This window comes from Orycteropus afer, unplaced genomic scaffold (genome assembly GCF_000298275.1).
Source record: "Orycteropus afer afer isolate SDZICR_OR568_19922 unplaced genomic scaffold, OryAfe1.0 scaffold00103, whole genome shotgun sequence".
Classification (NCBI taxonomy): Eukaryota; Metazoa; Chordata; class Mammalia; order Tubulidentata; family Orycteropodidae; genus Orycteropus; species Orycteropus afer.
The window spans coordinates 7,898,773-7,919,566 of record NW_006921690.1 but is presented as its reverse complement, the minus strand read 5'-3'; the positions used below and the strand labels follow the sequence as shown (position 1 = coordinate 7,919,566).

Sequence of the window (20,794 nt, the reverse complement as noted above, 5' to 3'; positions counted from 1 at the left end):
TTGTATTGTTATTATTGGTTTAAATCTAAGTATCACATTTATTAAAAGTGTGGGTGAAGTGAGCATTACTTCTAAAAACGAAAATGAAACTCACTGCTGGGGAGTCAGATCCCACTCATAGAGACCCCTTCTTGGGTTTCTGAGGCAGTACCACTACGGAAGTAAATTGCCCAACCTTCCTTCTGAGGAGTGGCTGGTGGGTTTGAACCACCAGTCTTCTGGTTAGCAGTCACATGCCTTTGGCACTATGCCACCAGAACTCCTAACATTAACTTAGACAATTTTTTTTTTTAACAAAATGCAGGTGCTTTGGTAGAGCTTGGTTTAGAATATTGATAAAATACATTTGAATTTTAAGCTGCAAAACCTATAGATGCTGAAATGAAATGGTCAATTCTTCATTTAACAATGTGTCCACAAACTAAAGCTACAATATGGCTGCAACCTAAAAAAGTGCAAATGAATTTTTGAAGCAGAAATTCAGTATCTGAGATTTCTAAACCTAGTGCATCAACTATAGAACTTTTAGAGCATGGAATAGCATTTTTATAAAAGATCCTTTCTTAAATTCATAAGTAGAAAGGACAACATACCCCTCTAAAAAAATTTAAATCACTCTGGCAGAAAAGTATATCGTTTTCAACAAACTTTAAGTGGTTACCTGTTATAAATAGATCAAAGACACATTTCCAAATTAAAATTGCAGAAGTGAAGTTTCCCTGCAGTTTCAGACATCAATAGAAATTATCGATGTAACTCCATGCACTGCCAAAGTTTAGAATATGCTCTAAGATTTTAAAAAATATTTGAAGGTATTTCTTTTGTTGTTATTTGTTTTAAGTAATAAGCTTAAATGTAATCAAAAAGTTGGTCATTGCTTTCCAAAGTGCTGAATATGAGGAATAAGTTAAAAAGTTTCTTCAAATTTCTTAATCCACAGTAGATGAATTTTCCATGTCTTAACTACTACAGAAACTAAGATTCTCTTCATAATTAATATGGTGGTTATCAAAAAATTATTGTTAAGTGCCCATTTCCGTTCTTTACTAAATTTCAGAAATGACTAGGCAGTCTATAACAATCTACAAGCTGTACTATGAACACCTTTAAATGATTTAAACTCTTAATTTATGAAGCTTTATTCAAATTTGTATATTTTTAAGTGGTATGATTGTTCTATAAAATTCTCCAGGAATTATGTTGGCTGGGGGTGGGGGGTGGGGGGAGCTCAAAATTGGGAAGGCATTTCCAGAAATGAATGTTTCACAAAATCAAGCTCGTATTTAAGACTGCCCATCAGCCATTTCGAATCATTATTGATATAGCTGCCTGGCACCATTCCATGGACTTTTCTGAATCTGGACAGTGTTTCTGAACAGACTGACACAGATTTTGTTTACTGACAGCAACTAAAAGCTCTATGTAGGATCATAAATAAAGAAGATCATGTTTAAAATCACTAATATCATTTTAAAAGGTGGTGCAGTCTTGTGTTTTGGCCTCTGTTTAGCTGTGTTAGGCCTATGAATGACAGCTTCCCTGCTTGAAGCACACAGAAAGCACAGCCTTCCTCATTCACTGACAGGACTGTGGCCTTTTCACACGTTCCTTCCACAGCAGTGTTTGTCCCCAAACACTGGAACTCAACACAATGGCATTCCTACTTCAACACCCCCACCAACAGCACCACTACATAACAAGAATGCTAATGAGATGGAACAGACCCATCACTGAAAGTGTTAACTACATTTCATAGGAACTCATTTATGCTGTTTCAAAAATTACCAATTAAATAGATTCTGCTTAGCTGTGAGCAATTTCTAAGATGTTTCCACTTTTAAGGAAATAAATGTGATAAATGTAAGACTAAGTGACTTTCTGCTGTCCTAAATATAATATCTCATTTTAATACACACGGCTCAGTATATATTTAAGACCACCCTAATGTAGTGTGCTTAATGCAGTTGCAGGCCGTAATAGACAAGCCAAAGTTACAAAATGAAAAATAAGCAAGTTCATAAACATGAAATTGGTAGTTCTCAGTTATCTTTTAAAGCTTTATTATCAAAATTTCTTTAAAAGAAAGTTCCTTTGAGAATGTTCAAGCATCAGTTTAAAGTCTATAATCTTTTGACAGAATCCAAACAAAGCAATATTGTTGTTTCTATTAGTGATAATAATAAGGTTTATTTTTCATCCAGTGGAATACATAGAAGTGACATCAAGGGTTAGTATTATCCTTTAGTATCGAAACTCAGATTTGTGGACATAGGAATCTGCATCCATCTCCATTTATCTATCTGATGATTCCTTGACATAATCGTATATAAAACTAAACAGAAAAGGCTATTCCTAAGGTCAAAGAAAGTAAATGCAGTTCAAATAAAGTTCATTAATGCTAAGAGGGAGATTTGCTAAGAAATCCTACTCTCAAATAAAGCTTCTGCCAGGCTTAACACTTAACCACCGATGACCTGATAACAGTATCCACTACAGTGACTTTTCTAAGCATTGTAAAAAATGTTAAATTAAGTCATGGTGTAACAATACAAAAGAAAAGAGACTCAAGAATACGTACAATTGGGCATGTCTAAAGGAAGAGGAAATTTGGGTAAATGTATAATAGAAAAAATTATTTTTCTTCATTTTTATATTTTAAAATAAAAATTAAACAACAATTAAGCTAAAACTGTTCAGTGTATAAACCTTCAAGTTATTACAGTTTAATGGGAACAAAAAGTTTAGATAGGGATGGCAGAGTCTAGGTTTCTAAACATCCTTCAGTTTGGCATAATGTTGAAAGCCTTACTGATTAATTAAACAGACAAAATCCAAATGCTAAAATTTATATTCATATTTACACTTAATATTTATTTTAATAATAAGGTTTATTTTTCATCGGTTTGAGGCCATAAAGAAAATTTAAAAATCAAAGCACTAAATATTTCTTAAAGCATTTCTTTTTTTCTCACAATACATAGACTCTCTTGTACGCTGTTTAAATTTTAATTGTTTAGGACAGTGGAAGAAAAACATGCCACAACTACTTCTCCGGGCTGGTGCTTATCTCTAACAGCCTTACTTTTCATAAAACTAAAAAAAAAAAAGTGTAAAGTTTATATATATATATATATATACACACACACACACACATATATATATGTATATATATATATACACACACACACACATATATATATATATATATATATACATATAATTTGATTCAAACCATGCTTTTCTTGTACTAAGGCGCCCGAGTGGCACAGTGGTTAAGCACTCCGCTGCTACCTGAAATGTCAGCATTTAGAACCTACCAGCTGCTCTGCAGGAGAAAGATGTGGCAGCCTCATTCCATTAAGATTTATGGCCTTGGAAACCCTCTGGGCAGTTCTTTTCTCTTCCACAGGCTTGTTATGAGTAGGAATCAACTCAATAGCAGTGGGCTGGTTTTTTTTCATGTACTGGAGTACAGTGTCATCTCATGTTTTCCTTAACATTAGATAATTTTAAACCCTCTAATAGTGGAATCAAACCATATATTACCTAATAAATGGTTGTGATTCAATATGTGATAATCCATTTTATAATATCATTACATTGTAAAATCAGTGAAAGAATATTCTAGTTAAAATAATTTAATTTAAATAAAAGAAAACTATTTCCCACCATTTACATATGATACCAGCTTAATAAAGAACATTAAAAGTAAATTTGGACTTTATTCTTTCATATATATTATAATAAATAGTCTTATCTGTAATACTGAAATAATCTCATTTCTGGATCCATTGAAATTAATTAATTGGGCAAAATAAATCACATTTCACAAATAAGATTTTTCTGTAGGGAGATGTTTCTTGCTAGCTTCTGAGAACCTTAGTTCAAGACTTTCTTCCAAAGTCAATGCAAGTTGTTCTTTTCCGAACAAGACAGCAGGAGGTGCTGTGTGAACACTGAGACTGACATCCCATTCTCAACACCCCTCCCCCTACACGCAGAGAATAATAGCATGATGCTTTCAAAATATTCATTTTTCAACAGCCTGTGGCCTGAGATAATGAGCCTAGTTTTGAACTAGAGGCTCTCAGTTAGAAATGTAAAACCTAGTCCTTATTGAACATGGTAAAATGTATAGTTAACTTCTAAACACCAAGTGCAAAGAGGCTTTTAAAAATGTGGCAACTCCATTTTTATTTTATAAATGACATGAATTATTTGGTTTTAGAACATGAATTCTACTTTAAGATAAATCAAAGTCCTTATGAGTATTTAAAAAGGTATCAAATGCTTTCTACATATACACACATACAATTACTGAAAGCATATATAGAAATTAAAAGACAAAAATCAAGTTTAACCTGATTAAAACACATCAATTCTATTTCCAAACTTTTGGTTCTCAAACATGCAAGGTAAATAAACATAAATGAAGTAGGTTATTCTCAAGATGAAGTTAATTGACAATTCCATGTCTCAGAATAACATTTCTTATATTTTAGTCTAAAGTTCACAAAAGCAATTCTAATTTCATACTAAAAAAAAGAAGAAAGGAAGCTGAACATTTAAACCTTCAAATGCCTTGGAAGCTATTCATTTTCTTATTTAAAGTAACTGTCTATAGAATTTCCACATAAGGAGTTGCCTTTGCTTTGCACAGTATGCAGCAAGAAAGATGAGACATATGACATCCCACACCAAAAGACAGATACAATTAGCCCCATTATTGTTGGCTTTGAGATTACAGAAGCAGCGTTTTGGCTCCCTAACGGGCACTGAGCTCACAAAATGCATGTCACGGTTCTCTTATGACATTATGCCAATCATTGCCTCCATACAACCAAGTACATTTTTAAAAAAATATCATAAAGCAGTTTTTAAAGAGGGATGACTCACCTGTTTATAATATTTTTTTGCAGACTTTAATCGTTGGTACAAGGCCAAAAGAACTCCTTGGATGTACATCTTAGCTCCTGAGGGGCTGAAACCTTCTCCCTTAGAGACCCAAACTGGTCCCCGCAAAGGTGTGATGGAATTTTGCAGGCATTTTTCAAGCAGAGGAACTATGCGAGAAAAGAAGGGAAAATAAATTCTTTTGACCCAACCGAAATACACTGCCTGAAACACAGCCCCAGTACCAGAGCTAACTCTTAACATCTATTATTTATATCTGACCTGGGTTAAGTCTTAGAGAGACAATTCCTGCATTACCAGTGGCCACCATAAAGGATGTATTTATATTGAGACACCCCCCAAGCAAGACTCATAAGCTTTGTGAGCACACCTGAATAGTTCTGAAGTGTGCCTAACTAGCTGCACAGAGTGTCATGGTGTGCACTGATTGCCTTATCTTCTCATTTATCACAGATGAGTTGGAACCAACCTTGCTGAAATCTACTTGCATTGTCCTGATAAAATTGTAAGATCCATGTTGTTTCTGTGTATAGCTTCCCATAGAGGAGCCTATATCCCTAAAACATCACATCTGGAAATTATTCATAAAATACAGTCTATACCTTTATAACCATCCTATTCTAGGCTTTTCATTGCCACTGCTTAAGTAACCCATAAAACAGGATGGCAAGACTGTTTAAAAATAAGGAGGAGAATTTAAGCAAGCATTTTATTATACTTTGTTGATTTTTAAGTTGCTGGGATAGAAACTAGTCATAGATTTAGGAATGCTATTACAGCTTGCGTTTTGTAAACAGATAGAAGATATTTGCTTGTAGGGCTGTATTGCAACATCCATATGGACTTGACAGACATGTTTATACACTTTTTCACACGATTAGCTTATAAAGTCTTTCTAGTGTAAAATAGTCAAATAACATGGCAGCTAGCTAACAGTTTTTAAGATTTAATTTTTCTCGGAAAAGGCAGAAATAATAAAATTTTAAATATACTCGAGAACCTAAGAAAATGGAAGAATTTTTTTTTCACTTGGTCTTTTCTTAGGTATATACATATGGCTTGGATACCTTATTTTCATACATATTTCTACTAGAAATGGAATTAAATAGATCACCAGCCAAGAAAATAGGTCTGTGGTTATGTTATATGTTGCATATTTTATGCAGAGAGGCCCAGTATAGCAATCTGTAAATTGAATTACAATTAGGTTCAACTGAGCTGCTGAGAGGCTGTTATGCTAATGAATTTGCTGGTACTCTGCTGAATTTTGCTCTCAGAAAAAAGTTGTGGATTTTATGGCACCAAGTTCTGCAACTCTCTACCAAAGCACAATTTAAAGCCTGTCACAATTTAAACTCTATTTTCAAGTAGAGTTTAAGATTTTCTAAGACTACTATAAAGTTAAAAGGAAATTATGACTATTTAGATATCTTCAGTTATGTGCATGATTTGCTCACCCATTCTGAGAAATTCATTCCTAAAATTCATCTAGCAATTCCATGTTTATACTCTTGGAGTAGTTACTTTTCTAAGTCTTATCATCAACAAATGCCTCAGACTTTAAAAAAATGTAAAATCATATGTTACAAGAGAAATATCAAGTAAAAGAGAAATTAACTTAAAGAATTATATATTTTTAATCTTTCAAAGTATGTGTGATATAAATCTACCTTGATTATAACTTTTCCAAATAAAGCTAGCTAAAACATCAACTGCACTTTTAGTTTACCTCCACAATATTATCTATTGCTATGTATTAGATTTTAATCTGTATACTTTCAATTGGTACACTCACTGAACCTAGTAGTTTCTGCACATGTAAAAGCATTATATAAAGAGCTGCTGGATGGAAATAAAGTTAAATAAATTGAGAAGTAGATAATAAACTTGAATAATTATGTCCTAAATTGAATCTTGAATTTAAACCTGAGAAAAATGTTATCAGATCCTCCAATCTTATAGACTTACTCATCTATGCTTAATCACAAAATAACTTCCAAATTCTTTATGTGAGCCCAAGGGATACCAAAGTAGCATTTACTAGTTCTTCTAACACAACACTCTACTTTTTTCAGAGATTTTACCCTCCTTAAGAACTTAAAAAATGCAATTTAGAAAAAAAAGAAAAAAGAAGAATTATACGAAAATTCAAGTAGTGTCAGAATTGAGCTTAGATAGAAAATGGCTCCCATGCTCCACATGATTTATGTAATTAGCAATACTATGGAAACCATAAACAGCAAAGCAAAGAAAGCAGTATTCACAAGCAGGTTTTATAAGGGACTTCAGAATCTGCTCTGAACTTGTTGAATAATCTGTTCAGTATTCCAGAATCTCCCTGCTGGAAGCAGGGCCCTCATTATCACCAGGAGAGCACTAATAAAGGTTAGCCTCTGAACTAGGGATTAGAACAGCTCTTTCTCTTTAGAAGCTGCAAACTAGTAACTTTGATGATCTTCCTGAAAAGCAAGACAAAGCACACTCCGAGAACAAACAATGTTTCCACTAACTAGGAAGGTACAGAAAACATAAGAAAATGATACACCTACACACTTGGAAAGGAAGTAAAAATCAACCTAATATGTTATACTGAAAAAATAAAATTTATTACACAGCAGAATTAAACAGCTCTCCATAAAATGGAAGTCTTGGCCCCAGATAATAATTTGGAAATATAATAGAATGATTTTTTTTTTTTTTACAAAGTCACTTGACTTTTCAACCTCAATCGTAGGTTTTCACATGGCATGAATTATTTTTTAAGTATTTTTCCATTTTTCTTAGCATAGTGGCTAAGACACTTGCCTGCTAACCAGACGGCTGGTGGTTCAAACCCACCAGCCACTCCTCGGAAGGAAGGTTGGGCAATCCTACTTCCGTAGTGATACTGCCTCGGAAACCCAAGGAGGGGTCACTATGAGTCGGGGCCGACTCGACGGCACATAACAACAACAACAACAACATACCAAAGAAGAGCTCGCCAGTGTTCTTAAGCAATAGTTTCTCTTCTTTATGTAGAGTTCTCTTCTGAAGCAACACTTTATTCTGTTAAAGATAACTATTGCATAGAGATGTGCAAGAAACCAGAGCAAAATTTAGAAAAGTCAATAAACACTTTTCAGCCTTGGAAAGACCACAAACCAAGATGTTGCTAAGCGCTAACAACATGGAAGGTAATTAAAACAAAAAAGACTGGCTTTTTCAGGGAATAAGAACCAAACCAAACTCACTGCCGTCCAGTCAGATCTGACTTATAGAGACCCCTCCTTGGGTTTCCGAGACAGCATCAGTACGGAAGTAGATTGCCCAACCTTCCTTCCAAAGAGTGGCTGGTGAGTTTGAACTGCCAGCCTTCTAGTTAGCAGTCAGATGCCTTAGGCACTACGCCACTAGAGCTCCTTTTCCAGGGCATAGACTCCAGAATATTATTTTCCTCATCCTTCCAAACCGTATGTTTCTCTTTTCTTCATACTGCCTCTGAGAAACACTGTCTTATTCAATAAGGTTGGTGGTGTTGTTAGTGGACATCAAGTCAAGGTTAGCTGGCTCCTATTATCCTACATTCCTTTATTTGTGTGCATAGCTACAAATAAACATTTCTTTCTAGGTCTGAAGCTTTATTTATTTATTTTTTTATGAGCACTCTGCCTAGTTTCTCCTATTTATACACGATTGTAACAAGAACTCTGCTTCTCTGTAGTTTCAATATTTTCATTAAGTGGCTCAACATTTTTTATAAGATAAATGGTATGAAAATCAATCATCCCTTAAATTTGTCATTATGCATAGATCACTCAAATGTGATCATTCCAACTGGAACAAGTTCTACTACTGGAAAGCTAAAAATTTATATGGATAATTCTTTTTTATCCATTTTGCTGATTCTCAAGTTATGAATATAAGGCAAATTGAAAATTAACCCAAGAGTTTCAATTTGTTTGGAGTTAATACTGAGGATGATGAGTAAATAAATCATATAGATCATGTGACCAAAAGTGGTAGCTATATTAATTTCATAATTATCAACTGATACCTTTAACATTCATTCTGTTCTATTTATTTCCTTTGCATTTCTTCCCCTCCTTTTCTCTACCTGTTAACACAGTCTTGTCCTTCAATACTTGAAGCAAATGTTACCTCCTCCCACAAAATATCCCAAGTTATTTAGGCAGAATTTATTGTTCTTTCATCCATGTTTTCATAGCATTTTTATTTTCCCTCATTTATTTGTATTAGTCCTTATCCTCTCTCCTCCCACTACAACATCCCGGGAAATCATGAAACCTTTACAGTTTGAGGTTAGAATGTTTTTCAGTTTGGTAAAACATATGCTCAATACATGTTTTCTGGAAAACAGAAAAACAATTGATTTTTGGAATATTGATTCTGGAATACTAAGCAGATAAATTATTGACAGTCTTTTAGGTAAATTTTAAGACTATGAGTCCAACTGTATGCAATCTCATAGAACCTGTAACCTAATGAGAACTTGATCAAAATGTGATCAATGAATACATCGGAATTTCAAAGTATGTTTAGTATTTGTGATCATTTTCTCCTCTAAAAACCTGACATATTTTTTAAACTATTGTTTTATTTTATTTTTCCTTATAGAGCTATTTTGAAGACTATGAAGGAAAAACAATACAAAAGGCAATCTGCAATATTTGGCAATGAAGAATTAACTAGGCAGGAGAGGGCCAGAAATGAGCATGGCAAAAAGGCCTTAGAAAGTTCTTATGTGCTTTATTCTATCAAAAATATGCTACTATGGGAAAAGGCACACAATATCCTTAAATAATAGATCAATAATATTAGATAAATATCAAAATAACTATTTTAGCTAATAAAGTGATTCCCTCTAAGAACTGCAAACACAATGGGTTCAAATGTTAACTAATGCCTTCAAAAAGACCTTTTTAAAACCAGTTACTAATCACTGATAAGAAACTTAAACTTACTTGGGTACATGATGAGAGTTGTACATGACAAGAACACAGAAATCTTTCGAAAGAGAAACCAAAAAGTTAATGGAACTTATCAAGCAGATATACACTTGAATGTTGTGTAAAGTTCCCTGCGTAGGGAACATACAGTCCTCTCAAAAACAACATGTTACATTAAAAGAGCCATTTTGCATACTACATTTGAATCTACTACAGAAGGCTAAAACGATCAGAATTTTGTATTAATATATTTCGAAAAAGCACTTGGAATAATCAAAGACTTTAATAACCTACTTCCAATTAAAAATGAAAAGCCATGCCAATTAAATATCCAGGACTATAATTTACATAATATTGTGATTTTCACATTTCAGTCAAAGTACATGATACAATGAAAGGAAGAAGCACAGCCCCGTTAACTAAAGTTGACAATAAAGACACTTTTACATGTCTTTGGCAATAAGCTTCAGATCTCAGCCTCAAAAGTACTCAGCTATTGTTAGCAGGACATTATATAGAAAAATATTAGGACTTTAGGAAATTTCAACTGGAATTTATTTCAAAATGAAGTTGATGTAAAAAGTCTTTTTGGGGAAGAAAAAAACAAACCCACTGTCATTGAGTCTATTCTGACTCACAACGACCCCCACTGGGTTTCCAAGGCAGTAAATCTTCACCAAGTAATTTGCCCCATCTTCCTTCCATTGAGCAGCTGGTGGGTTTGAACTGCCAACCTTCTAGTTAGCAGTCAAATGCCTTAGGCCCTTTTTTCAGGAGAAATCAAGTGAGTATTTAAAAGATACTAAGAATAAGGCTTTTTCCCAATTCAGAAAGTATGCCTGAAGGAAATTTGAGGTAGTGTCAAGGTATATGTGCTTTAATGCTCCTTATCCAACCTAAGGAGCTCTGGTGGCATAATGGACAAGGCATTTGGCTGCTAACCAAAAGTTCAGCAGTTCAAACCCATCAGCCACTCCATGGAAGGAAGATGGGGCAATCTACTTCCATAGAGGGGTGCCATGAGTTGGAATTGACTCAGTGGCAGTGAGTTGTTTGTTTGTTTTCAATCCAGCCTTACATATTTACACCTACTCCTTACTTATCAACATGGTTGGGTTCCAAATACCAGGTTGTTAAACAAAAATAGGCATATGCAAAAATGGAGGATGACTACCACACCTCATCTCCTCACTTGTACTGCAAACATCTCCTGCTGAGATCACCTGCCATACCACATCCCCCTCTCCCATGTTACCTCAGAAAAGTCTGACCACCACCACCACCTGCAGGGGAGGGCCTCCCAGTCTTCCAGTGCCAGGGTGGCCCAAGTGCTGCCCCCTTGCCATCCCTGGGACCCCCTCCCTCCCCTGTTCTCACCATATTTTCAGGACGGATGGCGCCAGCTCATCCTCTCAACAACTGTAAAACAACCTTGTGGCTTTGTCGGGGGCAGGGGGCTCTCTGACCATGGGCAGAAGTGTCTGGGTGCCCTGGGGGTGTGCATGTTGCCTCCTGGGTCCCCCCTACTGGTGCCTCACCCATGCATCCTTAGCTCTCACTGGGCTGCTCCCCTCTGGTTGCCTGTCCCCATGAGAACTGACAGTCCAGATCTTCCTCCAGGGCCATTATGGCCAGGCCCAGCCTCCACCCTTGACCTTAATCTACAACTGCCCCAGCCATTCACCTGCTGACCACACCCCTACCCAGCAGCCTGCCTCCCCTCACTTGTGCCTCCCCAGAAGGGGGCATCAAGGAAGCATAAAGGACTGCACAGGTGCTGATCAACTGATGTGAAGTCCCAAGGCCCCCAGCACCTGAATGTCCCATCTCAGGGCTCCTTCTGACCATAGCCTGGCCTGCCCCTGACACCTCTCAAGGCTGGGACCTGAGGTCAGACACCAGAGTTCTGCCTTCTCTCTGGCCCTGAGGGTGGCCCACCTTCAGGACATCAGCTGCCACTGTCATGGCCTCAGCCCCATGTGGGCACCCAGGACCCAGCAGGCAGTGTTCTGTCCCTGCCAGCTACATTCCAGCATCCCTCCATATCACCCAGCACCCTAATGCTCAAGAAGACCATGCTCCCCTCCTCTCCCAGGCAGTGAAATACTATGCAAACCAAGTTCCTTTTCTGCATGCACAAGGTGTACGCCAGTCAAGAACCCCATCAGGGACCTCAACGTTCATTACCGCGAGATGTGTATTGTTAATGCACAAAATAATCAGAGAGTAGATTTTTCACTATTGCAGTAAATGCAAAATGTTGGAAAAGGAGATAGTAGATAAGTGAGGAATAGGTATAGTTGGAAAGCTCCTGGTCCCAGAGCAACAGCAGAGGCCACTCAAACACATGGTCTGCTGGGAAGATTGAATGATGGTGAGCAAACTGTTTCCTATGTTGCTTGATTTATATCAGTGTATTTTTATTCAAACAAAACTAAACTAACAGCTGCTGTGTACTTTTGTTTACATGGTATATGTCAAATCTTATTGTCCCTAAGGTACTTATGATCAAAGATTTAGCAGTCATTTTCTTAAATACTGATGCCTACCCAAATTTGGATTTTTCCTCCACTGAACAAAATGACAAGCACACGATTGCTATACTTAGAGCAATCTTTCACAGCTGCTTTAGTTTTTCAGTGATCCTATTAAACTGACGGTATATTGCCTGTGGGGTCTACAGTATTATAATATGGCTGTAAGAGACACTGATTTGTATGATGGGCTCAAAAAAGAACAGGGAGGCATTTAGGAGAAGAATTTCATAGGTCATTTTGTGTTTATCTGAGTAAAATTTAATTTAGACATTGTGACCTTTATGGGATACCTGGTTATTTTAATTGTCGATATGTGGGTGAACGTTGACACTAAGGACTTAGGAAGTAGGAAATCTTAGGAAGTCCCCTTCATTTTGAAAATGCAGCCTGAGTCATGTCTTTTCTTAAACTGAATGAAGTAGCTGTGCATTAAATATGCTGGCACATCTTCTGCTTGAGCAAGTGGACCGAAATGGTGTGAATTGTTAATGCCTTGCTGCTTTGGTTCACGGCTTGTGATTGATCATTTGTAACTATATCTACTCCTTGTTCCATGAAATCAAGTATGGAGTAATGGGTTCATCAGATTTTGGGGTTAAATTGAGAGTGAAGAGGTACTGTGTGTGGAAATAAGAGTTGCCATGTTCAGGGCTGGCCTTGTAACAGCATGGAATCTAAAGGCGATATTCAAAACCACTTCACTCATCATACGCTTACTGATTCTGAATAGGGCCCATTTGCAGGGGACATTTGGTAGTTTTCCAATACGCTTTATGCCTCTTTCTACTTCTACCACCATGCACATCTTTTTTTCATACACCCCCAGTCACACACTGGTAGAACAGGTCAGCATACACAATTCTTTTATTTAAATAACTTGATTTATACAAGTAGAAATAAGCGGGGTTCAATTGTCTGAATCTTGCTTTTCACCTCAGCAAAAATGTGTGTGTGTGTGTGTGTGTGTCTTTGAAAATGCTAGTATATAGTGAATTCAAACACTTTGTCATCTAAAATGTCTGATATGTAGCAATGATATGAAAAAAAACTTAATTGACATTCATATACACTCAACGTTAAGATTACTTAAAGAGATAATGAGAATTAGCTACACTTACTCTATATGTTGCAGTTCAATATATAATAGCTGAATATAGATGACATGCTTTTGTAAACTTTAAAGGGCTATACAAAACTTTAAAGTATTGTTTTTAAGGTAAGTTGGGAAGTATAAAGAACCCTAGTAGCATAATAGTTAAAGGGCTTGACTGCTAACCAAAAGTTAGGAAGTTCAACCTGGCCAGACACTCAACAGAAGAAAGATGTGGTAGTCTGTTTCATAAAGATTCACAGACTTGGAAATCCTATAGGGCAGTTTCACTCTGTCTTATAGGGTCACAATGAGTCAGAATGGATTCCACAGCAGAGGGTTTAGTTTTGGAAAGTACAGTGCATGGGATTCAATAAACATGTTTAATAAAAACTAGAAGTACAGGCCTTTACAAATGCCATTACATAAATGTTTCCAGAAATAAATGACTTTTATTTACATTATTATTCATTATTTAAACTAATAGTCCCATGACTCTTCTGTCAGTTTGTCGTACAATGATGGCTTGTGAGTTGCTGTGATGCTGGAAGCTATGCCACCAGTATTTCAAATACCAGCAGGGTAATACAGGGTGGACAACTCTCAGTGGAGCTTCCAGACTAAGACAGACTAGGAAGGAGGACCTGGTGATCTACTGAAAAATTGCCACTGAAAACCGTATAAATAGCAGTGGAACACTGTGTGATATAGTGCAGAAGATGAGCTTCTCAGGTTGGAAGGTGCTCAAAATACAACTAAGGTAGAGCTGCTTCCTCAAAAGTAGAGGATGTGGATGGGGTAAAGCTTTCAGGACCTTCATTTGCTCATTTAGCACAACTAAAAATGAGAAGAAACAGCTACAGATAGCCATTAATAATCAGAACATGAAATGTATGAATCTAGGAAAATTGGAAGTCATCAAAAATGAAATGGAATGTATACTGATTGGCATTAGTGAGCTGAAAGAGACAGGTACTAACCATTTTTAATCAGACAATCACAAGGTCTACTATGGCAGGAATAAGAAATTAAAGAACAATAGCATTACATTCAATGTCAAAAAGAATATTTTGCAGGACCAATGACTTACTCATTGGAAATACTTTCTTTCAACAACATAAATAGTGACTAAAATGTGGATCTCACCAGATGAAATACATAGGAATCTAATTGACTACATCTGTGGAAAGAGACAAAAACAAAAAAAGCTCACTATCATCAGTCAGAATAAGGCCAGAGACCAAACAAATGAGAATATCAATAGCTCGTATGCAAGTTCAAGTTGAAACTGAAGAAACTTAGAGTCCACAGGAGCCAAAGTATGATCTTGAGTATATCCCACCTGAATTTAGGGACCATTTGAAGAACAGATTTAACACAATGAACATTAATGTCCAAAGACCAGATGAGTTATTGGATGACATCAGGACATCAGACATGAAGAAAACAAAAGATCAATAAAAACAGGAAAAAAAGAAAAGATAAAATAGATATCAGACTCTCAGACTTTCCCTTGAACACAGAATAGGTAGAAAATGAAAGAAATGATGAAATAAAAGAACTGAGAAGATTTCAAAGGGTGACTAGAGAAGACAAAGTAAAGTATTATAATGAAATGTGTAAAGACCTGGTATCAGGAAACCAAAAGGGATGACACTCAGCATTTCTCAAGGTGAAAGAACTGAAGAAAAAATTCAAGCCTTGAGTCACAATACTGAAGGATTCTATGGGCAAAATATTGAATAACACAGGAAGCATCAAAAGAAGATTGAAGGAACAGACAGAATAACTGTATCAAGAAGAATTTGTTAATGATCAACCATTTCAGGAGGTAGCATGTGATCAAGAACCAATGGTTACTGAAGGAAGAAGTTCACGCTACATCTAAGACATTGGCAAAAGGCAGGCTCTGGGAATTGACAGAATACCAATTGAGTTGTTACAACAAACAGATGCAATGCTAGAAGCACTCATTGGTCTTTGCCAAGAAATTTGGAAGAGAGCTACCAGGCCAACTGACAGGAAGTAAAAAATATTTGTGCCCATTCCAAAGAAAAGTGATCCAACAGAATGCAGAAATTATTAAACAATATCATTAATATCACACACAAGTAAAATTTAGCTGAAGTACCTCAAACATGATTGTGCAGTACATCAATAGCATACTATCTGAAATTAAAGCTGGATTCAGAAGAGGACATGAAATGAAAGATATCATTGTTTATGTCAGATGAATGTTCACTGAAGGCAGAAAATACTGAAAAATGTTTATCTGTGTTTTATAGACTATGTGAAGGCATTCAACTATGTGGGTTATTGTAAATTATGGATAACATTGCTCAGAATGGGAATTCCAGAACACTTCATTGTGTTCATGTGGATCCTGTACATAGACCAAGAGGCAATCATCCAAACAGAACAAGAGCATGTTGCGTGATTTAAAATCAGGAAATATGTGTGTCAGGGTTGAATCTTTTCACCATATCTATTCAATCTGTATGCTGAGTAAATAATCTGAGAAACTATGAAGAAAAAAATGTGACATAAGGATTGGAGGAAGACTCATTAACAATCTGAAATATGTAGATGCTACAACCTTACTGGGAGCTCTGGTAGCATAGTGCCTAAGGCACTTGACTGCTAACCAGAAGTCTGGTGGTTCAAACCCACCAGCCACTCTTCAGAAGGAAGGTTGGGCAATCTACTTCCGTAGTGATACTGCCTCAGAAACCCAAGGATGGGTTGCTATGAGTCGGGTCTGACTCGACAGCAAACAACAACAACAACAACAAACAACCTTACCTGCCGAAAGTGAAGAAGACTTGAAGCACGTACTAATGAAGATCAAAGACCACAGTCTTCAGTAAAGATTATACCTATAAACCCAAACTCACTGCTGTTGAGTTGATCCCAACTCAGTGACTCATTCCTTGGGTTTCTGAGGCGGTTATCACTACGGAAGTGGATTGCCCAATCTTCCCTCTGAGGAGTGGCTCATGGGTTTGAACTGCCAGTCGTCTGGTTAGCAGTCAAATGCCTTAGGCACTATGCCACCAGAGCTCCTTCAGTAAGGATTATACTTCAACATAAAAAAAAACAAAAATCCTCACAACTGGAACAATAAGCAACACCATGACAAACGTAGAAAAGATTGATGTTGTCAAGGATTTCATTTTACTTGGATCCATAATCAAGACCCATGGGGGCAGCACTCAAGAAATCAAACAACATACTGCATTGGGCAAATCTGCTTCAAAAGTCCTCTTTGAAGTGTAAAAAACAAAGATGTCACCTTGAGGACTAAGGTGTACTTGACTTAAATCATATTATCAATCACCACGTATGCATGCAAAAGCTGGGCAATGAATAAGGAAGACCAAAGAAGAATTGATGCCTTTACATTATGGTGTTAGTGAAGATCACTGAATATATCATGGACTGCCAGAAGAATGAACAAATCTGTCTGGAAGAAGTACAGCCAGAGTGCTCCTTAGAAGCAAGGATGGTGAGACTTTGTCTCATGTACTTTGGACATGTTACCAGGAGGGCCCAGGCCCTGGAGAAGGACATCATGCTTGGTAATGTAGAGGATCAGTGAAAGAGAGGAAGACCTTCAGTGAGATGGATTGACACAGCAGCTGCAACAATGGGCTCCAACACAGTAATGATTGTGAGGATGATGCAGGACCAGGCAGTGTTTCATTCTGTTGTACATAGGGTCTCTGTAAGTTGGAACCTAACAACCACTAACAGCATATTAATATTCAGAAATGTTTAACCCATGTGGTGCTAAATGGGGCACTAATTCAGTTTCGACCCACAAGGAAAAGATACGATAGAAAACATAGTAATTTAGGGACAAAATCAAATACAAACCACTAATACATTTAAGGAGCTCTGGTAGCATAGTGCCTAAGGCACTTGACTGCTAACCAGAAGGCTGGCGGTTCAAACCCACCAGCCACTCCTTGGAAGGAAGTTCTGCCTCGGAAACCCAAAGAGGGGTTGCTATGAGTCGGGCCGACTCGATGGCAAACAACAACAATACATTTAAACAACATTCAAATCAAATTAAATATAGAATTTCTCAAAATTCTACTGTTACACATCTACACAGTACTAATCTAGAAAAATATAGCTGATCTCTTTCTTCTCTTCTTTCACGTCTCAAAAGCAAGAATAGTATCTGGTACCAAAACCAGGAAAAAAAAAAAAAAAAACCTCACGGCTATCAAGTCAACTCAACTCATAGCGACCCCTCCTTGGATATCCGAGGTGGTATCTCTACGGAAGTAGATTGCTCAATCTTCCTTCCAAAGAGTGACTGGCATGTTTGAACTGCCAGCCTTCTGGTTAGCAATCAAATGGCTTTGGCACTATATACCATCAGAGCTCCCAGTATCTCGCGCACACACACCTAATTCAGAGAGATCTAGGAATCAGATAAGTTGGTAAAGTTTGTTAGGTACAAGCTAAATCTACATATTACTTACATTTAAATATCTTATTTAGGACGTAAAATACATATGCTATGAAAGATATCTATTTTAAATGTAATAAACTAAAAAAGTCTTAATTGCTTTCATGATTACAATGGAAGGCTCCCTTTTGACATTTACTTGTCTGGTTTGTTCTAAAAATGCAGAATCTTCTATAATAAGTATTTTACATATTCTTGTCTACTGTTCCTTCTCTCTTTCCAAAACTCTTAGAAGAAAGAAAAACAATCTCTACTGAGTCATGTTCTTTTACACGGAAAATTTTGAAAAAATTTTTAATAAAAGATAGTAACAATTTGGCTGTTTGTTTTCATTTGCAAGTACACTTCTTATAGTGCCTTTTTAAATGCACTTCTAGGATTCATGAAGAGTTACTAAAGTCAGAGTAAGATCTTGGTGTTAGAGTTCAAAGACTGAGAAATAAGAAATACAAAAACCAGAAGATAGGAAGGCAAACTCAAAGAGAAGCATGAAAGAGCAAGCACTTAAAAATTACATGAAATACTAAGCAAATTTAGTCCAACAAAACCTAAGAGTGATGTTAATATCCTTCTTATATAAACAAGAGTCTATGCTTGAAAGATTTCAAAGGTGAATTTCTCACAAATTCAAATTTGTGAGAAAATAAAAGTCTACAAATAATCATAACATTTGAATTTCTCACAAATTCAAATTTGTGAGAAATAAAAGTCTACAAATAATCATAACAACAATGAGATATCATCTCACCCCAGCAATTATAGGAAAATTCAAAAAAACATAAACAAATACTGATGAGGATGTCAAGAGATTGGAACTCTCTTACACTGCTGGTGGGAAAACTCTTACACTGCTCTGGAAAACAGCATGATACTTCCTAGTATCCAATGAGTATTTCTGTACTGTATGATCCAGGAATCCCACTATTATGTATATATGTTAGAGAAATAAGAGCCATGACACAAATACACACACACACACACACACACCCATGTTCATCTCAGCATTATTCACAATAACCAAAAGATGCAAATAATCTAAGCGTCCATCATTGGATAAAGGGATAAACATACTATGGTACTCATACACAATGGAGTACTATGCATCATAAAGAATGATGTAGAATCCGTGAAACATCTCATAACGTGGATGAACCTGGAGGACATTATGCTGAGTGGATTAAGTTGATCATAAAATGTCAAATATTATATGAAATCACTATTATAAAAAGCCAAGAGCAGGTTTAAAGACAGAACAAAACATTCTTTGATGGTTACCAGAGATGGCAGGGGGAAGGAGTAAAATCGCTAACTAAAAAGTAGACACATACTAGCTTCAGTAAAGGGAAAGACAACACATTATAAGGGAAGGCAGCACAATATGACCAATGGCAAAGGAAGTTAATGGGAGATGCATAAGAACAAAAGATAAAATATATATTTGTATGTGATGGAAAAATGTCTATATATATAGTAGAGCTAACAGGAGTCAAAAATATGAAAACTTCTTAGCCATAACCAAACCAGCTTTAGTGAGTCACCAGGCCTGGGGGCTCAGGACCACAGTTGCAGGGGATATCAAGGCCAATTGGCATAACATAGTACACAAAGACATTGTGGTACATCCTACTTGTGTGAGTAGCTGGAGTCTTAAAAGCTTGTGAACAGCCATCTGAGGTGCAACTACTGGTCTCTTCACATGTGGAGCAAAGACAATGAAGAAAATCAAAGACACATGGGAACAATTAGTCCAATGGACTAGTGGACCACATGAATCTCAGCTTCCACACTGACACCAGAAGAACTAGATGGTATGTAGCTACCACTGCCAACTACCCTGAAAGAGATCACAATAGGTGATCCTGGATAGAGTAGGAGAAAAATGTGGAACAAAATTCAAAATAATGAAAAGACCAGGCTTACTAGACTGATAGAGATTATGAATGCCCAAGACTATGGCTTCTAGTCACACATCAAGCCTGGAACTGAACTCACTCCCAGGGCTCAACTAACAGACAAACAATAAACAGACCTAGAAGGTGAACAATAATAATACCAGGGAGGTACACACTCCTTAGAATCAACCATAAGAGATCAAAAGGGCAGCATATGAACTGGGACAAAGCTCAGAAGGCAGAAATAGATAGGAAAGAAGGACAAAGGAAAATGGTAACTACAGAGAGCAAGTGGGAAGAGTGCTGTTATGTTACATTGTGGGGATTGCAATCAGTGTCATGAAACAAAATACATGTGAACTGCTGAATGGAAAACCAATTTGCTGTGTAAACTTTCACCCAAATCACAACAAAAGTTAAAAAAAAAAAGAACAACAAAATTAAATATTATTACATATATAACCCTGTGATAATAGTAATAACAAATAATATCTATGAGTATATGAGTAGATACACAGGTAGACACGTAAGCTGAACAGATTTGGGAAGGTGAATGGGAGTACAATCACAAATATATACAGGTTGGCAGGGGATATTACACATGTATTTACATGTGCTGCAAATATGTCCAAGGATATTGCAGAGGACACAGGGGACAAAGTTCTGGAAACTTCTTACCCATAACCAAACACCCTGAGGGAATGAGTTACTGGGCCTGGGGACTTAGGACCACACATCTAGGTCAATTAGCATGACATAGTGCACAAACAGAATTCTACATCCTGGTTTAGTTAGTAGCAACCGGGGTCTTAAAAACTTGTGAGCAGCCAACTGAGATGCAACTATTGGTGTCTCCTTGTTGGGCAAAGAAAAAGTGGCGAAAGTCAAAGACTCAAGGAAACAGTCCAAAGGACTAATGGACCACACTAACCACA

At 36.6% G+C, this 20,794-nt stretch overlaps 1 protein-coding gene across 1 annotated transcript in view; it reads right to left on the bottom strand.

Annotated features, from left to right (window-relative positions):
- DCDC1 (doublecortin domain containing 1) overlaps positions 1-20,794 on the bottom strand; it is a 680,259-nt gene that overhangs the window by 546,131 nt on the left and 113,334 nt on the right. Inside the window, exon 8 of the mRNA XM_007943315.2 lies at positions 4,897-5,063. Coding sequence (XP_007941506.2) covers positions 4,897-5,063 — 167 coding nt within the window. The remainder of the gene's footprint in view (positions 1-4,896; positions 5,064-20,794) is intronic.